The sequence below is a fragment of the Mirounga leonina genome, unplaced genomic scaffold (genome assembly GCF_011800145.1).
Source record: "Mirounga leonina isolate KUSES-001 unplaced genomic scaffold, KU_Mleo_1.0 Mir_151, whole genome shotgun sequence".
NCBI classification, from domain to species: domain Eukaryota; kingdom Metazoa; phylum Chordata; class Mammalia; order Carnivora; family Phocidae; genus Mirounga; species Mirounga leonina.
In genome coordinates this window covers 64,461,650-64,483,426 of record NW_023270377.1, presented here as the reverse complement: position 1 = coordinate 64,483,426, position 21,777 = coordinate 64,461,650, and the positions used below count along the sequence as shown (strand labels likewise).

General features: G+C 37.7%; 1 protein-coding gene across 7 annotated transcripts in view; it reads right to left on the bottom strand.

The window, feature by feature from the left end:
* The window catches only part of TTC21B (tetratricopeptide repeat domain 21B), a 94,143-nt gene extending 75,516 nt beyond the window's left edge, over positions 1 to 18,627 (bottom strand). For 5 of the 7 annotated variants that reach the window (XM_035007858.1, XM_035007857.1, XM_035007856.1 and 2 more), the window contains exons 1-7: positions 18,496 to 18,627; positions 14,891 to 15,020; positions 14,689 to 14,799; positions 11,435 to 11,601; positions 8,554 to 8,676; positions 5,662 to 5,819; positions 623 to 707 (exon numbers count right to left, since the gene is read on the bottom strand). In XM_035007858.1, coding sequence (XP_034863749.1) covers positions 623 to 707; positions 5,662 to 5,819; positions 8,554 to 8,676; positions 11,435 to 11,601; positions 14,689 to 14,799; positions 14,891 to 15,020; positions 18,496 to 18,516 — 795 coding nt within the window. In that variant the 5' untranslated portion in view covers positions 18,517 to 18,627. The remainder of the gene's footprint in view (positions 1 to 622; positions 708 to 5,661; positions 5,820 to 8,553; positions 8,677 to 11,434; positions 11,602 to 14,688; positions 14,800 to 14,890; positions 15,021 to 18,495) is intronic. The other 2 variants (XM_035007860.1, XM_035007859.1) reach the window with 1 other exon arrangement.
* Between the last annotated feature and the right edge of the window lie 3,150 nt (positions 18,628 to 21,777).

Genomic DNA, 21,777 nt, shown 5'->3' with positions numbered 1-21,777 from the left:
TAATTTCAATGCCTGGAAAATTTACTGAAGAGTTGCCCCTAGTAAAATTCCTCTGGTATTTACTGAAGAACTTATTAGTTGCCATCACATTTAACAATTTAACCAGAACGAAACATGATTCAAATCTACTACTTGTTATAATACTATTTGCTTCAGACTGGATTTTGGCATTCCATAACCCAGTACATAATCAATGTGCTCATTACTAGAGAAACATGAATCTTATTATAAGGTCCGGTCCAATGGGATGTCATCCTAAGCCCATTTAAATTATGCAAACTCAGTTAAACTGTAAAAAAACTAAGAATTATATTTTGCAAATATATTCTTCCATACCTAGCATCACCAGTTACATTAATCATGTATAGGAGTTTTATGTAGAAAACCACATATACTGTAATAAATGATTTAAGGAATTTTCAAGGTATTTTAAGTATTCAATATTTTTGCTTTATTAGTTGATTTAAGAAGCTCATCACTATATTAAAGTGCATTTCTAGGAATCAAGTAAAAACTACCATGGCATACATTCTGAAAGAGCTCTTCAAGGCTCTAATGTACAGGCATATGTGTGTGTAACTACATATTTTTTAATACAGGAAACTTAAATAATACAACTTACCTTCTCTATGTCCCCCTCCCTACACAAATAGTAAAGAGCCAGGATCCTTAGCGCTTCCACATTTTGATTATCCTGAAGCATTAACCTGCAGAAAAACATTTCACTTAATATTGAAATAAACTTAATGCGTTTTTTTTTTAAAGATTTTATTTATTTATTTGACAGAGAGAGACACAGCGAGAGAGGGAACACAAGCAGGGGGAGTGGGAGAGGGAGAAGCAGGCTTCCCACTGAGCAGGGAGCCCAATGCAGGGCTCGATCCCAATACCCCGGGATCATGACCTGAGCCGAAGGTAGATGCTTAACCGACTGAGCCACCCAGGCGCCCCTTAATGTGGTTTCTTTTATTTGAGGGTTTGAAAAGGCAGTTTGCTGGTCTGACTATTCCACTGTCTAAATAAGAATTTTAATTAGTAAGATAGCATATCCTTTATGAAAATTATCAACCTCATTATTTAAGCTAAAAAAAAAATTCTGAATCTTTAATATGTTTTAAAAAGATATGAATAGATTGTATCAGTCCCTTTAAATCCTTTGGCAATCCAGGGTGCCTGGGTGGCTCAGTCGTTAAGCATCTGCCTTCGGCTTGGGTCGTGATCCCAGGGTCCTGGGATCAAGCCCCGTGATAGGCTCCCTGCTCCGTGGGAAGCCTGCTTCTCCCTCTCCCACTCCCCCTACTTGTGTTCCTTCTCTCACTGTGTCATTCTCTGTCAAATAAATAAATAAAATCTTAAAAAAAAAAAAATCCGTTGGCAATCCTAAATAAAGTATTAGTTAACCATATCCAACAGTATATTAAAAGAATAATTTGGGGCACCTGGGTAGCTCAGTTGGTTAAGTGTCCGATTCTTGATTTCAGCTCAGGTCATGATCTCAGGGTTATGAGATTGAGCTACCTACATCAGGCTCTGCGTGGTGTGTGGAGCCTGCTTAAGATTCTCTCTCTCTCCCTCCCCCCATCACCCTCTCCCTCTCAGAAAAAAAAAAAAAAAAGAATAATTCACCCTGACCAGGAAGATGTATTACAAGAATTTCGGGAATGAAAAGATGGGTTAAACATTTAAAAATCTGTTAATGTAATTCACAACATTAAAACAGATTCCTATGTGATAAAAACAAATCAGAAAAAAATTAGTAACAACTCCCCTTTCCCAAAAAAGACATAAACTTAGTAAAAAATATGCAAAAGCTATATAAATTCCTAAACTTTACTCAAGGACATTTGAAAAACTGAACAAATGGGGTAACTAACACACTAGGTTTTTCTTATCATGAATGGTGTGGTACATTGAATTATTAGCTTCAATCTTCCCACCTTCCATTAATACATGCTTTCCACCATGAAAGTGAGCAGTTCCTCCCATAAATGCTGACATGTACTTTACTGCTTCTTGGCTATGGACCTGGACATTTTCCTTATATTGGTCAATGGAATGTGAGTAAGAATGGAAGTGTGCCACCCCAAAGTTTCAGAGGCACTGAATATTTCTGCCTGTCCTCTTGCATCTCTGCTATCACCATGAGAAGAGTTTCCTCTGGGTGGCTGCTGCTCTCTGGCTTGAGCCCAGAGAAGAACACCCTTAGAGCTGACCAGAGACCAAACTGCAACGAGGTGCTACACCCAGCCAGCTGGATCTAAAATTTGAAGCAGAACCCTGGGCAAGCCTGGTCGAGGTCAGATGATCCTTACCAAAGTGAGAAATGAGTGCTTATAGTCATATGCCCTGAGATCTGTAGTTGTTTGCTATGCCCCGATAGCTGCCCCATGATAATACTCATCTTTGGTTAAAAAATATTTTTCCCCAAATAATCTATAGATTTAATGCAATTCAAACCAAAATCTTATAAGGTTGTTTTTTTTTTTTTTAACTTGGTAAGTTAATTCTGACAGTCAATTGCAAAAGAAGAGCCAAGAAAACTATCAAAAAAGAAACATGATAGAGAACTTGCCTTAAAAAATAGAAAAATCCATTAGAAATATAGGAAAGGCTAGACCCAGTTTAAAAAAAAAAAAAAAAAAGGACCAGTCAGCATGGGGGGGGGCTCGGTGAATAGCTTTTGGTATTAAAAAGATGCTCAATCTCAACATAATTGAAGAAATGAAAATAAAAATAAGGTTTGATTCTACCAGATTCTACCACTTTTATTCTATCAGATTGTTAAAAACAAAAACAAAAACACCACACCAATAATAGCCAGAATTAATAAAGAAGGGGGAGGGGGCATCCAGTAGACTACTGATGGGAGTATAAATTAGCATAAATTCTTAGGAGAACAATTTGGTAGTGTGTTCCAGAATTTCAAACATGCATACCTGAGGTAGAGACTGCAATCTGTCCCCTCAAATCCATTCTCTCTTTATTTGCTTGGGCACACAGCTAGCCTACATTTTCCTGCCACCTTTGCAATTAGATGTGGCCCATGGGAGACAAAGCACTGTATGCCACTTCTGGGCCTGGGCTTTTAAGAAAAGTGGAATGACTCCACCCTCTTTCCCTTTGTACCAGCTGGATAGCAATGTCATGAGGTTTTAGGACAAGGCAGGGTTGCAAGACAGAAAGGGACTAGGTCCCTTAATGATGGTGTGGAGGAAGGCTGCTTGATCAAGATTTACACCCACTCAAAATAGTTACATATCACAAGAAAAATTCTATTATGTGTTTAGATCTTTTTTTTTTTTTATAGGAGCTTAGCCTATCCTAACAAATATGATTCCCTTTAACTCAGTAATCCCTTATTTGGGAAACATCCTCCAGAAATACACCTATTTGTGTATAAAGGGGTGTGTGTGTGTATAGGCCTAAATGTCTACCAATGAGAAAAGATAAACTATTTGTATGTTTATTTTACAGATGTTTTCATTGTTAGAAAAGAATTATGTATATCTGTGTGAATGGATATAAAAGAACATCCACAAAATACTAAGTTAAAGAAAAACCAAGTTTAGGGGCACCTGGGTGGCGCAGTTGGTTAAGTATCTAACTCTTGGTTTCAGCTCAGGTAGTGATCTCAGGGTTGTGAGATCAAGCCCCGCATTGGGCTCCATGCTCAGCACTGAGTCTGCTTGAGTTTCTCTCTCCCTCTCCCTCTGCCCCTCCCCACCACAACATGTACTCTCTCTCTCTCTAAAATAAATCTTTAAAAAAAAAGAAAAATCAAGTTTATAAACTATATAACAAGTCTATTTTTTACACACATCCCCCAAAATATATTTTTTATATATTATCCCCTCACCCCCTCACTCACACAGTGCCTAGAAATCTAGAAAAATATAAATATCAAAGAGTTACTAATGTCCAAATTGTGGCCTCCAAATATCATTTCCCACTAAAAGGGATTAGACTGCATTCCACAATGGCTAATACCTGTTTGGGGCAGTAAATATACAAAATGACCCTAGTATATCTTGCTGTATACCAAATAGCAAGGAAACTATCAAAGACTACTAGGATCATATGAAAAGAACTTAAAAACTAACTTGAAGAGGCTACTAAGAGCCAAAGATGAGACAATTTGAGCAATTATAATAACCAAAATGGTTAGAGACATGTAAGTTTAATCTATGTCATATAAACAAATCCAAACTACTGATCAGTCACTACTGCAGGATGCCAGGGAATTTTTAAACTTTTTTTGGTTTTTGAAACCCAGAAATAAAAGACTCAAGCACTTATCCAATTTTTCTTATATGAACTATAGCACCAGATAACCACCAGTAGATTAGAAGGTTTTTTTTTTTTTTTAATAGTATTCCAGCTAAGAAATGAAGAAAGAATGATATAATCATATTAATCCTACAGCACCCACATACTGAGCATAAATTTCTGAGCCACCTGGGTGGCTCAGTCAGTTAAGTGTCCAACTCTGGATTTTGGCTCAGGTCATGGTCTTGGGGCTGGGAGATCGAGCCCCGCACTGGGTGTGGAGGCTGCTTAGGATTCTCTCTCTCCCTCTGCCCCTCCCCCCACTACCTCTCTTAAAAAAAGAAAATTCTGCTAATAGCACAAAAAGACAAGCACAGATTATGTCCCTTTGATGAAAGAACACATCACCACTTACTAAATAATTGCAAAAAAAAAAAAAAAAATTGAACATGAATCTAACCAAGCCTCTATATCCAGTACCAATTTATAGGAAATTCATAGGATAGCAACAAGTTATGTGGTACATGGCATGTAGTCAATAAAATTCGTATGGAAAACCTACAGGATAAAAGACTGGTTTCTTTAACTTACACATCAAAAAAAAAAAAAGGGGTGGGAGAAGTGGGAGGCAGGTGGAGGGAGAAAAAAGGAAAATGAGAAGGGGCGGAGAGAGAAAAGGAACCCTCCAATGACTTCACACTTCAGAAGAAAAATCCAAATCCTTAAGATGACCAAGACCTTTCATATCCTGGCTCCCTAAGACCTTTCACATCCTGGCTCCCTAAGACCTTTCACATCCTGGCTCCCCAGCTCCACCCTTCTGCTCTGACTTCACTGTCCAGTCATTTTATCCCCTCCTACTCCTTAAAAATATGACACAAACTTTTGCCTCAAGGTTTTCGCACTTGTTTTTCCTTCTTTCTGCAAAGTCTTCTTCCAGATATCTGCATGGCTTGCTCCCTTAGTTCAAACGCCATCTGCTCACTGAGGCCTTCTCTGGTCATCCCATCGAATGGAACCCTTCCCCCCACTCCCTATTTCCTTCCCAGCTTTATCTTGTTCTCCATAGCAAACTCTCTAAAATACTACATAACCTCTTATTTGTTCTGCTTTTTATGTGGTTCCTCTCATTTGAATATAAGCTTCACAAGGGCAGGGTCATTTTCCATAAAAGAGTGTCTTTGAACAGCTATTCAGATATTTACATAAATCAATAAATTGAGTTTTTAAAAATCATGCAATGTTAAGTTCTTCAATTCTATATTGTTTGAAAACATCAAACTTAAAATATGAAAAAATCAAACTTAAAATATGATAAAAATATATAGTTGTTTTTTTTTTCCTGGAAATTATAACCAGATCCAAAGGTACTTGTATTATATTTTTTTACTTAACCTCTGTGCTGTTTCAACAGTCTGGTCCCAATCCTGTAAGGCAAGTTGTAGTTTCATTTTCTTTACAAAAGCAGGAAGGAAACTTGGAAAGTTCACTATTATCTGGTTCACAGTCTCCAGAGCACCGGAGTAATTCTGGCGCATCTCAAGGCACTGCGCCTAATGGGAGAAAAAATGTGATATCAAAACTGTGATCATATATACCAAGGTTCTCACAACAGTTATCCTGGAAGAGGTACAATACTAGTGTTTAACACATTCTATATTTTTGTTTTCTGACTTTTCTGTAGGGAACAGTTATTTTTATAATGAGAAGTACAAAATAAGTTTTTAACAAAACAAAAACTTCAAAACATTACAGAACAATAAAAATATTTTATGTAATTGACTTTGTTATAAAACCCTAATTTGAATAACTAGAAGAGAACAATTATCTTTTAGAATAAAATATTTCTAGGTTATTTGCAAAAAGCATCTAAAATGAAGAGATTTTGTATGTTTTTTTAAAAAAATTACTTTCAGGCTAAAGAAGATAAGACTTTAAAAAATAAGCAAAATAAAGTTCAAGCAACTCCTTCTAGCTCAACATTTTCAATTCTAGAAAGTATTTTAAGGAAATAACTGAGTAAGACCACAAAAAAATATAGATTATAGTTATGGCAGATTTCTAATAGATATAATGGAAAAAATAAAAATAATCCAAAATGTCCATACAGGATTAAATTATAGCCTACCTATTTAATCAAATTTTAGGTGGTTATATGGATTTGTAGATCTATAGTTACTGACATGAAGAGATGTCATTTATAATGCAATAGTTTAACTAGTTATCTTTAATGGTGATATTTATTCTTAATTCAGATATTACTGAATTGTGAATATTTTTTACAATGTCTATGTATTACTTTCATAGTCAGAAAAAATAAAGCTATAGAGTTACTGCTTTAAGAAAAGATATGAGGCATATTTATCACATATCAGATTTTTAAAAATTTGCTTCGAGATCTCCTTTAGGAATAAATTTAGTCCTGGAATATCTCAGTTCAAAATGATCATCCAGTCTCAAAAGATGCAATATAATCCTAAAATTGGTTTGAGATTATATTTTCATGTATATTCCCATATAATTATATTCCCATATAATTAAAGTCTGAGAACCATCCAAAGATGCCATTATGTCAAAATAAATTACTATTAAAATTTCTAAATAGCTGAGAAAGATTAATGCAGAGCATTTTTTCAAATTACATATATCTTTAGAATCTGTCTAAATAGCTGGTAATGTAAAAAAAGAAAATCATGTTAAAAGACCACATCTATTACTTCCTTAGACTATCATCTCCCATATGATGCCACATACATATTAAATGAAACTAAATTTGCTGTGTATTTGGTTCACATCATTCCAAGTTGGAATTAGGCTAATGCAAACATCCTCTATTGAATTAATTGAAAAATAAATACATAATTGGGATGAGTTGTAGCAGAAAAAGAATTTAAACCAATCTTAAGTATAGGATGAAAAAGGTAAGTCCCTCCTAAAATATATTAACACCTGAAATTGCCCCACCTTAAGAGATTATCAACTAGCTTTTCTTTAAGAAATAGGGAGGAGGAGAAATGATCAAAAAAAACTTTTTAAAAACTTGATAAATACTCAATTCCTCTAGCAGTGCCTTTAGGTAAAACTTGACTCCAATCAGCTGGAATGCTAGTGTATACCATAGGTGCATATCTGAACAAGCTCACTAGCCACAGAAATTGACAAGAGCGATGAGGGGATATTAACAACAGCCAAGACACTAATAATCCTCTCCTCTTCCTTTTTATCCCCCAATTACTGCTTATCTAACAAGGTGTTTTCCTAACATATACATTTAATTTCTTGTTGCCAAATCAAAAATATGAAAAATTTTAAGGCGTTCTAAAGGCATCAATGGAACTGAAGAAAGGCCCGAATTATACATTTCTACCTACCAATGATTTCTAATGACTCTGTCAATTAATTGCTCATCCCTCACAATATAAGTCAGGTCATACTGTTTCTCTTTTCATCGGCTGCCTATCTGGTTCAAATTAAAAGCCAAAGGCTTTATACAATCAGCCCTGCCTCTCCTCATTCCCCCCATGCCCACCTGCCCCCACACCCACCTTCTTTTCCTCTAGCCTCCACTTCTAACCTCCGCTTTGCTCATTCCACTTTCATGTCCTGGTCTCCCAGCAATACCCTGAACATGCCTTAAGGTATTTCAACTTGTTATCTCCTCTATTTGTAATGCTTTCCTGCAGGAGCCCACAGAGCTTCTCACCTCCTATATATGTCTTTGCTCAAATGTCACTTTCTCTGACCACATCATTTAAACCTACAAATTCATAACCCAGCTCTACATCTCCCCCTTTACCTGATTTATTTATTTTTCCATTGCACTTATCACCTTCTAATACGCTACATAATTTACTTATTTATTTTTTTATTATGTTATGTTAATCACCATACATTACATCATTAGTTTTTGAGGTTTACTTATTTATTTTATTTATTGGAGTATAAGCTCCAAAAAGCAACAAGTTTTATTTTGCTTCAGGGTATCCCTAGTATCTGGAGTGATGCCTTGCAATATTAGACTATAAATGTTTAGTGAGTAAATAATATAGGAACCACCACCAACAACAATTAAAACCAATCAAGATTTAGGAATTTGGTAAGGAATACATCTCTCTAGTTTGTTGTTCACTGTCCTGTACAAATAAAATCCAAGTCCCTCCCATAACGGAGAGCTGATAAAAGTAACATGACAATTATTATCTTTTTTGGGCTACTCATTTTGTTGGGTTTCAAATATATTATGAATAAATTTTAAAACATGATTTATTTACCCTCACTCCAACTCACCTTACCCAGCAGAGCGAAAATATCATTTCCGTCTTGTAATCCCTCCTCAAAATATCTCAGTGCTTTTTTAGTATAAGGTTCTTTTCCTCTTGTGATATCAAGCCATGCTCTCAAAACCTGTCCCTGTAGAATGAAAAATTCTAATCATACTTTCATTTTATTGTAAATGAAAGAAATAAATGTTGATGAAAGAGGTAAACCTAACATCCTTTTTTGTGATTAGTAACAAAAAATCACTCTGTCAAAAATGTTATGAATAATAAGAGTGTTCAGGAAAACTGTTTTCAAACCCTTTCCAGCCTAAGTCTTAGGAACTGTTATGTATTTCAGCCCTTACGGTTACAACATATTCAATATTAATATTAAGAAACTTATCAAACATTCCATTAATCCTAAATAACCAATATTCTTACCTGGGACTTTGCTAGTAAATTACTTTAGTAATTTGTGCCACTGAAGCGAGCACTAGTAAATTATTAATAGTAATTGTTAAACATGTAATTCAATACACAAACAAGAATCCATTACCTCTTTTTTTGGGCAAACAGACCAAGTGGACTAAGATGGAAAAACAGAAGTGTCTTGCTTGATATGTATTAAAAATTAAGATAATCTGGCAACTATCTTAATCCTTGTGACTCGTCCACTGAGTTTCAAATGAAAGAAAAAATGGCCTCAGAAATCAAAGACTGAAGAAGTCATGGATGCTTACTTTCAGAAATGCTACTGAGTCAGCAGGTTATAAGGTTTATAGGATTAGAAAGAAGATGGATACATGTTACTGTACTTTTCAGTGTCCAAAAAAATTGTGAAATCTGTTCTTCTATCAAAAAATTTCTAGGTTAACTCATAAACTTATAAATCTTTAAGATTATATTTACCTCCCTGCATTTCACTTGAAAAGAAAGATATGAATACTAAAACAATGCTATTTCTTTTTTTTTTTTTTTTAAAGATTTATTTATTTATTTGAGAGAGCGAGAATGAGAGAGAGAGAGAGTACATGAGAGGGGGGAGGGTTAGAGGGAGAAGCAGGCTCCTCGCCGAGCAGGGAGCCTGATGCGGGACTCGATCCCGGGACTCCAGGATCATGACCTGAGCCGAAGGCAGTCGCTTAACCAACTGAGCCACCCAGGCGCCCCTATTTCTCTCTTTTTAAAAGATTTTATTTACTTGAGAGGGCAAGCATGCACATGTGTGCAGGAGCGGGGGTGGAGGCAAAGAGAGAGGGAGAGGGACAGCAGGCACCTCACTGAGCAGGGAGCTGGATGCAGGGCTAGATCCCAGGACCCCAGGATCATGAACTGAGCTGAAGGTAGAGATTTAACCCACTGAGCCACCCAGGTGCCCCTAAAACAATGCTATTTCTATTCACTAGATCAATGTCTGTATTTGAATCATTTCAACTATTGTCTCTGTGTGGATGATGCCCAGCCTTTTTTCTAGTCCAATACCTTGTCTAAACTTTTCTTTTTCCAAAAGCTCATCTACTATCTCCATCACACTGTTCTACCAGAGATGGAAACACAGCATGTCTGGAACCAAATATCCTACCCCCTCCAAGATTACCTTCTCATCCCAACATTCTCTGTTCATGTTAACCTGAACCATGGTCTCTGAACTGTCCAGGCTTAAGACCTCAGAGAGACATCCCTGATATCTGACACCTCAAAATCTTGCCCCTGCCACTTATAATCAGTTGACAGCTCTTGTGGGTATTTAATAATTCTCAAACTTATACCCATGGTACAATATTTTAGTCTAGGCTCACAAAACCTTCTGTCAGAAAGCATGTACTACCATTTTTGGGGCTGCACTCTAGTTTCTCCCCACACCAATTCATCCTATAAACCATCATTAAATCAGTCTTGTAAATTTGCACTCTAATAATACCACTGCCACGATTAAAAACCTCAATAACGGGGAGGCCTGGGTGGCTCAGTTGGTTAAGCGTCTGCCTTTGGCTCAGGTCATAATCCCAGGGTCCTGGGATTGAGTCCCGCATCGGGCTCCCTGCTCATTGAGGAGCCTGCTTCTCCCTCTGCCGGCCATTCCCCCTGCATGTGCTCACTCTCTCTCTCTCTCTCTGACAAATAAATAAAAATCTTAAAAAAAAAAAAAACCACACACACCTCAATGACCTCTCCATTGCCTATCAAATTAGATATAAATATGTGTATACATCTCCTTGTTTTTCTTATTTCCATTTATTATTTCCCACCTTGGGAGTACTGCTTCCCTTTTCCATCATCTTTGCATTTGGAAACTGTATCCATCTTTCAGGTTTCAGCTCAAATGCTACTTCCTTCAAGAAATTCTTCCTCATTCTCCTAACACTTATAGATGCAATCTCTCCTTAAACTCTTAGAACAATGCCTAGCACAAAGTAAGTGAGCAATAACTTAATTACTATTTTATATTTTAATCACATGTCTCTCATACCACTTATAAATGTTCTCATAATATTAGCTGGGTATGTGCTCTATAACACTACTAGACTGATCCATCCATGTAAGTAAAGTTTATGTATTCCTGATCTTTGTATCATTAACAGTGCAAATATCAGTGCCTTGTATCTAGAGTTCGATAAGGAAAGTGAGAGGAAAGGACAGATAAGGAAGGAAGGGAGGAAAGGGACCAGGGAGGAATCTTTTAAAGAGTTAATAAATAGCATAAAAACAAACAACCTTAGACAACCACAATTTTACAAAATAAAGCTTTTACAATCTTTTACAATAGTTTTGTAATATTTACAATATTTACAAAATATTAAAATAAAGCTATTTATAAAATGAGAATAGAGTAGAATAATAAGGAATACTACTGAAAATATAAGCTTCTTTTACTAGTGTATCTATTTCAAAATAAGAAACCCAGTTACCTCTTTATTGCCATTTGACATTTTGATCATTCTGTCAATATACTCTCTAGCCTTGTCATGACGGCCAATGTGCCATAGAAATAAGCCTGCATGGTACAAAGCTTTCGGCCCAGCTCCTTTACGTTGCTCCTTCACTCTGGCATCTGATTCCAGAATAGCTTCTCTATCTAGGAGGGGAAAAAAGGCATTAAATGAAAATTAAATTCTAGATCAAGTGTTCATAATGGGTCAATTAACAGAGCACAGAATATAGTTCTCTCTATAGCACCACTGTCTAATAGAAATAAAATACAAGCCACATTTGTAATTTAAAATTTCCTAGTAGCCACATCAAAGTAGCAAAAAGAAACAAGTAAAATTGATTTCAATAATATATTTTATTTAACCTAATATATCCAAGTTATCATTCCAACACAAAATTGACATGAAAATTGAGATACTTTATTAAATTTTTAAAATCTCATATGTATCTTATACAAAGTATATCTAAATTATGATGCTAAATTTTCTTCAAAAATACTTGATTTGGGGCGCCTGGGTGGCTTAGTCTGTTAAGCATCTGCCTTCAACTCAGGTTATGATCCCAGGGTCCTGGGATCGAGCTCTGTGTCAGGCACCCTGCTCAGCAGGGAGTCTGCTTCTCCCTCTGCCCCTCCCCCTCTCATGCTCTCTCTCTCTCTCTCTCTCTAATAAAAAGTTTAATAAAAAAATACTTGATTTGTACTTAGATTCCATAAAATTTATAGCTAAAAATAGCAGATTCATATATTCACTATTCCAAACATAACTTTTCTAATAACTGAATCAAGTATCAGTTTTTAAACTTACATTTAATTAAAATTAAATGTGTATTTTAAATTTAGTCTCTCAAACTAGATACATTTCAAGTACTCAGCAGCCACGTGTGGTTAATGATCACTGTAATGTACACTATAGTTCTACAGTTTACGTCATTCTCAAGATCTAAAGGCTAAATATGCAAATTTTTTTAAATAATAAGACTTGAAAAAATTAGCAATGATTCTAAAATTATTAGGGGCAAATCCAAAACTAGTACTCAAATTACCCAACTCCCTAATCCAATTCTAAAATATGTAAACATTCCTGGCTATTGTCATAGGCCAGTGAAAGGTAATATAATTACTATTATTTACATGGTTTAATATCGACTGCTTGGCAGCTCCCTTACAAAGACGGTCTACCTCTAATAACTCTAACCATTAAATCTATTAGGTACGTACTTAGGACACAAATGTCAATTAGATCCAAATCCTGAATTGAATCAGAATATGGATCAGCTATGCAATAAGTTATAAGAAATGTCAAAGTTGAAGACTGTGATTCTAACCAACTACCTTTCTGGAAATACCAGAAAACGGTATTATCTCTTCCTTTTATCTCTAATGATACCAATGTAAACTTACATTACGAGCTCACGAAACAAAATTGTTTTTGGAAGGCTACAGATTGCCTGGCAAGAAGACCCTCCAACACTCCCACTTGAACACCTTCATAAGTTCTCATTAAATAGTCATGATACAGAAAGAGAACTCATCAGGGCAGGGGCAGGATTTGTACTTTCCTGCTAGATGTCCATCAAGTCCCATGTGGGGCATCTGTTAGCTGTGACACCATCTGCACAAAGCTGGCTCTTACCAGATATCAGCTCACGTTCTTAAAGCACGACAGCCCTTTTATAATCAGGGCTTATGTCAGCATTTAGGAAGAATGAACGTGAACAATCAAGGGCCTTCCTAGGCAATACTGATGGACATCTGGGTCTCTCCTGAGCTTAACCCCACTCAGAATCATCTACGGCAGAAAGTAGAGTCAGTACTCAGGTGTTTCTACACAGTATTTCTGCCTCCATCTTTTTACTGTCCTGGAAATCACATTTCCCAACAGAACCAACACCCCTTGAGAACAACCAATTAAATGAAAACGTGATTCTAAGAGGAAAATATTTGGTACTAATTTGTTTTTTAGATTTACTGGCTATATCTCTCCATGCAAATTCTCTGCTCTACCTAATACACTCCTGCTGGATCAGAGACCCATACAAGAGCCTAATCCTGAACCACTTCGACATATTTCCCATCGATTTAGCCTGACAAATATGCTTTATATTCAAATCCTACTTGTCCTTCAAAGACCAGATTAAGGCCCCACAAAACCTCCACAGCCTTCTACGGATTAACAGTACATAGTCATTTTCAGTTAATTATGGACTCATTTGTTTTCTCATAATTTTATTTAATAGTAACATTAGCATTTAACCTTTGTGGGTTTTACATTTTCTTTTCTTCACTAGACTATAAACTTGATGTCACAGACCACTTTTTACAATTCTTTTGTATTCTCTAACTATATTTGACATAGTCCCTTGCAGAAAGTAAGCATCTAGTCATTAGATTTGTTTACTTGTTACACATATTAATGTTTTAAATAACTTTTTGTTCATTTGTGCGAGTGTATGTGAGGTGAAGGAGGTATGTGATACTTTGCTAAGGAAAAAAATTTTCTAATATTAAGAAAAAATTCTGTGACATCTGATTATTGTCTAATTATTTGAAACATGATCTATATTTACAATGCTATTAGCTGTTAGTGAATGTATATAAAAGAATACAATACTATTTCCTCTTTATTACCTATAATTATGATATTCTGCTTCCACCATTAAGATCCACCATATATTGACAGTTCACATAATTTTAATTGCTGGTTTATGCATAAAGTTCTCTCTATAATTTACTTATACTTTCCAGCCGACTACTGGATAAAAATTTACTGCATATCTTCCAAGAGCTAGCAAGCCCCCTGTGGGGATGTGTACAGGCCTTGAAGAAGCTTAAGATACAGTGGAAGAGATAAATTGCATATAGCTATAGATTTGCACATAACAAGCTATAAAGTTGGCTGCTGCAGAGCAATTTCCGCATATACCTCTTTTGCGCTGTCCTTTGCTTAATAACTGCCAATATACATTCAACTTGATATTAATTCCAATGATCCCTATATAGAAATGAAACTTCTGTCGTAAGATATATGGAATATGAAAGGGATATAAGACACATATTTCTTGTGCTTGACATATTTGTAACCTTGTCAGGGAAGATAAGACAAATTGATAAAATAGTATTCACAGAAAATTATAATATAGTATTATTAGACTAAGTGCAATGGTAATTGAGAAAAATCAAAATGAATTGAGTAGAAAAAATTGTCTTAAGCCTTATACTTAAATACTATACCTGGATTAGGACTCATTTTATGGGCATATATCAGTGCAATTAGAGAACAAAGTGATACATCTTGTTTATTTTTAATAGCCTCAAATTCGCGAAGAGCTTCTTGAGTTTTACCTGAAAATCAAAATTATAATGTGAAAAACTGTTCATACTACAAAACAAGAACTTAAAAACGTATGGAACATGTTTAATAATTAGCACGTACCTTCCATTAATGTACCATAGGCATGATAAAACCTGAACACTGGGTCATTGCCATACCTCTTAACTCCTTCACTGGCAGTAAGTAACACATGATGGAAATATTTCTCTTGACAATAGTAATTAATCAAAGTCTAAAAGGAAATAAGGACTAAATGTTAAAAGAGATTTTGCTGTTCTGAAATACCATAAGAAACAGATATTTACCTAAAATCTTGAATAATCTAAAATTCAGATGTGATTTTTTTTCTTCCAAGTTCCTGAAAATATTTTAAAGACTAGCACTTAACACTAAGGAATGCAAAACACAATGAACACAAAATTTTTGAAAAAACTCAATGTTTCCTAATAATTTCAGTCTTCTTTTTCTAAATTGTTTGTTAACAATACTGAAGTTGGGCTACTTTCACCTCTCTCCTTTCCTTTGCCCATATTTTCTTAAAGGTTTTAGAAAATGGGAAAACAGACAAAAAACAGGAATAATAAGAGGCTTCCATTGCCAGACCATAGGATTCTTTTTTAAAAAATCTTGCTTCTATTTTGTTGTTACAGCATTACAAAGTAATAACAAACTGAATTCAGCAATTCATTGTCAAATGTTGTCTTGTTCTCTGAGTTCTACAACAAATCACTGTCAGTAAGAACAAATGATCTAAACTGTTTCTTAATGGAAATTACTATCTTTAAGCCCTTTCTGAAATTGTTTTATTTAGATTTACATGGCAGAAAACTAGTATTGGGAGATACTAAGTTCAGATTAATTGGGTCTATGCTTTACACCTTTTGCTCAGGATCATGTGTAAGGCTTGGTTGCTAACCTAATCAAAGAGGGAAGTCAGATTCACTATCACTGAGATACACCTGATTCACCTCCATTAACCAATCTGGGCCATCCCATACTCACCTACTGACTCTGAAGCTGGTACAGCAGGGGCGAGAAATAAGGATGAAGCAGCAACTGACAGGATTGAAATATGAGTGTCTAAACTGCTCTTTTTTTTACAATCTGTTGTTTCTGAAGGGCTATAGTTCACATGCTTCTCTAGAGCAGTTAGGCAAACATTCTCTGTAACTTCTACTCTGCTTCCCTCCTTGCGGTTACTGCTCTCTAGTTCCTGTGCCCCCCACAGCACACTCCAGTAAAGTGCAGTTTTGCTCCAGTGCCCTTCCCTAAGATCGCAGATGACCTCTTAGTTTACCACAACTGAGGACTTCCGTTCAGCATTTAAGCACCTACAACTCTCCTGAAAGGTATCATAAAAAGGACATGGATTTAAAGGTGAAAAGAACTGTTTTTAAATTTCTGGTCCATCTTACAGCACCTTAGTTTGCTCATTTGTAAAAAGGCTGTTAGTTATTTACGGATCATTGTGAGAATTAATTATGACATTATACTGTAAAGCTCCTAAAAAAATAAGTTCCTCTGAACCCCATACATTGATGAAGTAAAAAACGTAGTATCCAATCAAGACCTCTCATCTAAGCTCCAGATTCATCTTTCCATTTGCCCCTGCTACCCAAGCCCGAAATCAAGTCATGGCATCCTCCCTTCCAGTTTGCCCAGTCCCCCGATTCTAACCAGTCAGTAAGGCTCTTCTGTTTCTCTAGCCTACGGCCTACTCTCCATACCTTACCACTCCTTGGTTTGTTCAGTCCAACAAACATTTACTGCCTACCAGTGCCAGGCACTGGGCTAGATGCTGTGAATGTGAAGATGAGTAAAATATGGTTCCTAACCCAGAAAAGCTTAAATTCTCCAACTGAGACTAGAATCTAAAGACTAACAAATACAATGCAGTAAATGCAAGCAAGAAAAGAGCTTAGAAAGTGCTTTAGGGATGTCAAAGAATGAGGTTGGGGTACGGGAGGATGGAAGAATAAAAGTAAGGGAAAGATTCTCTGGGAGGACTTCAGAACTGCCTCTTGACTCGTGAACTCCTCACTCTCCCTCCACACATACACATTCTCCCTATTTCCCTTTCGAGATCCTCGAGGAAGACAGAAGACTTAGCCAGGCACGGTAACCTCAAAAACAGACATAAGAAATCAGCAACGATACACAAGGATGGGGTGGGGATGGAGAGGACTGAAAGCCATTTTTTTATTTTGTAGAGCAGAGATTGGCAAACTATGGCCTGCTGCATCTCTTTGTACAGGCAGCAAACTAAGAATGGTTTGTACATTTTCAAATGGTTGAGGGGGAAAAAGAAAAAAAAAAAGCAAAAGAAGAAAAAAATACTCATAATGTGAAAATTTTAAGAAATTCAAACTTTAGTGTCCATAAATAAAGTTTTATTGGAACAGGGCTGTGCTCATTTGTTTAAGTATGTCTATGGCTGCTTTCAAGCTACAATGACAGATTAGATGACGGAGACACTCTGGCCTGAAAAACCCAAGAAAATGTACTATTTGACCCTTTATAGGAAAAGTTTGCCATTCCCTGTTTTAGAGTCTTAAGAAAACAGATAATAGAATGAGGAGGTTGGAGAGAAAGGTAGGGTCTAGCAGGGCCTCATATTAAGTCCTTGGATTTGCTCTTTTAGTCTAAGTGATGAGGAATCACATAACTGTATTTAGCATGAAAGTGTTTTTATTAAAGATTTCATTTGGGTGGTAGTGGAAAGGATAAATTAAGTGATGAAAAAAATTAAGTAGATGGGGAAAGGTAGCTCAGGCAAAAAAAGCTGCCAGCGCTCCCTATCACTGCCAAATTGTCCTTCATCCACTTATCTCCACCTAACATGGTACTTCCTGTCTCTCACCCTTACTCAAATGTAAGCTCCAAAGACTGGGAGAATTTTTCTTAGTTTTAATATTGCAGGGCTGATTATCTTCAGGGCCTAGAATAGCGCCAGCAATATAGCGTGCATTCAATACATATTTACTTACGAACAAGTATTTGTTGGGTTAATTTAAGGTTTTTGTCCAGCATTAGACTGTAAAATCTGTGAAGGCAAGGACGGTCTCCAGCTTCTAGTGGACACAGAGTGAGCCCTCCATCAACATGTGCTGAACGACTTAATCAGTGAACAAATGGAGACTATCACCCTACAAAAAAAACCTTGTAATTCTCAAGCCTCATGCCCCTGTTTTTAGATCATTTCTTAAGGGGTCCGTCATAAAATATTTGCTTAATAGATGATCAGTGACGGAGAGGACCATCACCCTCAAATACTCTTCCGCTTCCAAGCCTGTCTTTGTTTTCATGTGATCTTTCCGTGCCCCTTTCTGTGCAACAGGTTTACTGACATGACTTTGCTTAATTAAGTCCTTAAAAATCGCACCGGGAGGCGCCGTTGGTGTTACTCGTTGACCAAGCTTTCTGAGCCGACGGGATACAAAGTACAAGTACACACCACAAACCGGGTGGGACAAGCACCCGACGGCGATGCCTTAGCAGCTTGGCGCGCGGGCTGCCCTGGACCTCAAGATTTCAAAGCAGGGCCCACGGAGGTGGCCCGAGTGATGCAGCTATGGGCCCACACGCCACGCTGGGGCCCCTGGCGAACTGGGGCAGCAAAAGCACAGCAGGGTAATGACGCCCTCGCTAATTCTGCCCCTCCCCAGGCTCCCCGGCCCCCTCGCTACCGGCAAAGGCAGCTCGCTCACCTTCAGCCCCTGCGAATCCATGGCTCCCACGGGGCTGGGTCGCAGGCCTCCAGGCCAAGCGCCCGGCGGAGCCCAGCCGAGCAGCCCGGAGCTCAGCGGCCCCGCAGCCCAGGCCCAAGCCCCGCTCGCGCTCCAGGACGCGGCGGGAGGGGCGGGGCGGGGCGGGCCCGCGCCGCCATTGGCTGCCGGTGGCAGGGGGCGGGCTCTCAACGCAGGGATTTGCGGGGAGGAGGTGTTGAGAGGGAGGAGGTGCTGCGAGGGAGGAGGTGCTGCGAGGGACGAGGTGCTGCGAGGACCCGGAGGAAGGGCTGCGGGTGGGAGAGGGGGAGCGACCTGACGGGGCGGAAGGCGAAGGGGTTTCAGACGAGGGAACGGCCCCAGGAGGACAGCGGGTGGGCGGGCCCGAGGATTTGGAAGGAAGGAATTGAGGAACTAGGGCAGGAAGTAGGAAAAAGAGCAGTGTTTCCCAGCTCTGGCTACAAAGAAAGACACCATTTTCTGCCCGTTTGTGTAGAGGCCAGTTTCCGCAATGCGGCTGTTGGAGGCCTGACCGGCGCAGAGAAAAACCTTTAACTTTCACGTGCAGTAGTTGTATTACCGCCGCAAGGTGGCGCAGAAAAGTCACAGTTCTTAACAGAAGGGTGATAAGCTTCTTGAGCTCTTTACAGACATTGCTGCAATCCCGTGTTTGTTAGAATACGCTTTAAACTGGTCCTTTTTTCTCTCAGATAATGACAGAGGCATTTTTTCCAGGATTTTAAGTTGACAATAAAATTACTTCCTGTGCATGGGGCGCCTGGCTGGCTCAGACGTAGAGCGTGTGACTCTTGGTCTCCCGGTCCCGAGTTCTAGACCCACGTTGGGTGTAGAACTTACTTAAAAAAAAAATTCATTCCTGTGCAAACTATTATGTTTGCACCCATTAGGCAACTCTATCAGCTGCTCATAGATTTCTTCAGGTCAGAGAATTAAATTGAATTATAATGAAGTAAGAGATTTCCTATTTCTGCTTCAGGATACTTTAAAAATAGTGGTAAAGATTTGAGGTTTAAGTGTTCTTTGTAGATTCCAAATTTCCATACCATTGTTAATTATCTTACTTTAGTTGATATATTTGGAAGTTGCCATAATCAAATTTTAAATTTGTTGAGCAGGAGGGGCACCTAGGTGGCTCCACTGGTTGAGCTTCTGACCCCAGGTTTGGGCTCAGGTCATGATCTCAGGGTGGTGAGATCCAGGCCAGTGCCTAGCTCTGTACTAGCTCCTGCTCTCTCTCTCTCTCTCAAATAAATAAATCAATCTTAAAAAAAATTGTTGAGGAGACAATGAACATTAGCTTTTTTCCATGCTAGTAGGTTAGGTAATGACAATCTAGAAGGAAAAAGTGGTTACTTTCCCATACTTAAAGCCTAGTAATATTTTTCGTTGGTTTCCTTTTAAAGACTGCTCCACCCAAAAAGGCACATACTGTTTTCATGAGGATTATCTTTTTTGTTTTCCATATTCATAGTCAAGCTAAACAGTGTGGACAACTTGTAAGTGCTGGTCTGATTTTCAAAGCATGTGGCATAATCTGCTCTTTGTATGCAGCAGAAAATACCACAAGCCATGGTGCTCATTAAAGTTTATCATCTTGAACTCTTTGGTTTTGGTTCCAAGTGAAAAGTTCATCTGAAAGAAAATATCTAAGGCTGTGATTAAAGGAACAGGTGGTCAGCTACCTTTCTGAGAACTTTAAAGTTTTTTTTGTTTTTTTTTTTTAAGATTTTATTTATTTATTTGACAGAGAGAGACACAGCGAGAGAGGAAACACATGCGGGGGGAGTGGGAGAGAGAGAAGCAGGCTTCCCGCGGAGCAGGGAGCCCGATGCAGGGCTCGATCCCAGGACTCTGGGATCGTGACCTGAGTGGAAGGTAGACACTTAACGACTGAGCCAGCCAGCCCCAGAACTTTAAAGTCTAAACTTCGACTGTAAAACCATTGGAAGGCTGCATGCTTGGACCATATTAATTTAGCCCTTTACAGAATTTCCTTCATTGAATTTTGTTCTAAGGTTAAATTATTTAACACAAAACACCATGCCTAGCACTCCATGAGTGTCTGTTGGATTAAATCTACTTTGGGAATTTGCTTTGACCACTCCTGGCAACTTGATGTTCTCCGCATAAGGTAAAAATTGTCTTTTGGATCTCAGGCCAGGAAAAACTGTCTTCCCTGAAAAACCACGGAATGTGTTCCTGAGCTCGGACATTTTTATCGGCTCACTTTTGCCTACCAACATTTGAGTATGGCATCTAAGACCCTTCACCTCATTGTCTTTTCCAACCTGCTTCACCCTTCCCAGAGCCTTTATTCCAGGCAAACGGGACAACCATTCTTTCTTCTGGGAATGCTTTCCCCTACTCTGAGCTCTTTCTTCATCTGACAAAATCTACTCTTGATTCAGAGTTCATCTCAAATCTCATTCTGTAGGAAGGCTTTAGGATCACCGTAACTGGATGGATGTGAGAGATTGCATGGGATAGTAGCAAGAATATGGTCTCCCAGACCTAAGGTAGAGCTCTTGTCTGTTTACTTTTGTGACTTAGAAAGAAGTAATTTCCTGAGCCTTAATTTCCTTATTTACCAAAGAAACTAAACACTTAACATACATGGAAAGTTCCTGACATATACTAGGCAGTCTACAACCAGTAATTTCCATTAAACATACGGTGCCCTGCAAGACCTACAGCACTTGTATATTCTTTGTATTATGGTCTTGGTGTGCTATTTGCTAATTTAATCTTGTTTATTATATGGTGAGCACCTTAAGGCCATGCATGTAGTGTAGTGGGTAAGAGCTTAGTCCCTAGAGATAAATCATCTGGGATCATATCTTAATACTATTATTCACTAGTTGTTCATTTGGAAAAATTACTTAACCTCTCTGTGTTTCAGCTGTAAACTGAGACTAATACTTCAGAGAGTTGTTAAGAAGATTAAATGAGTTAATATTTAATGGACCCAGCAGTATTAGGTACATGGTAAGCAATGAATAACTTTAACCTATAATTATTTGTACTCCCAACTTCTCCAAATATAGAATATAGTATTGATTCTGTAAGCATTTAGTAAATCTTATGAGGACTGTTGGGGCCCTTCAATTGTGTCTCTGTTTAGCTTTCTTTTCTCCCATTCTTAAACTAAGCTACTTTTATCTATATCATTTCATTATATATTCTAGAAGTTAAAGGAAAACATTTAGGAAAAAGAAGTGGTTCTGGTGAAAATAAAAGTAAAAG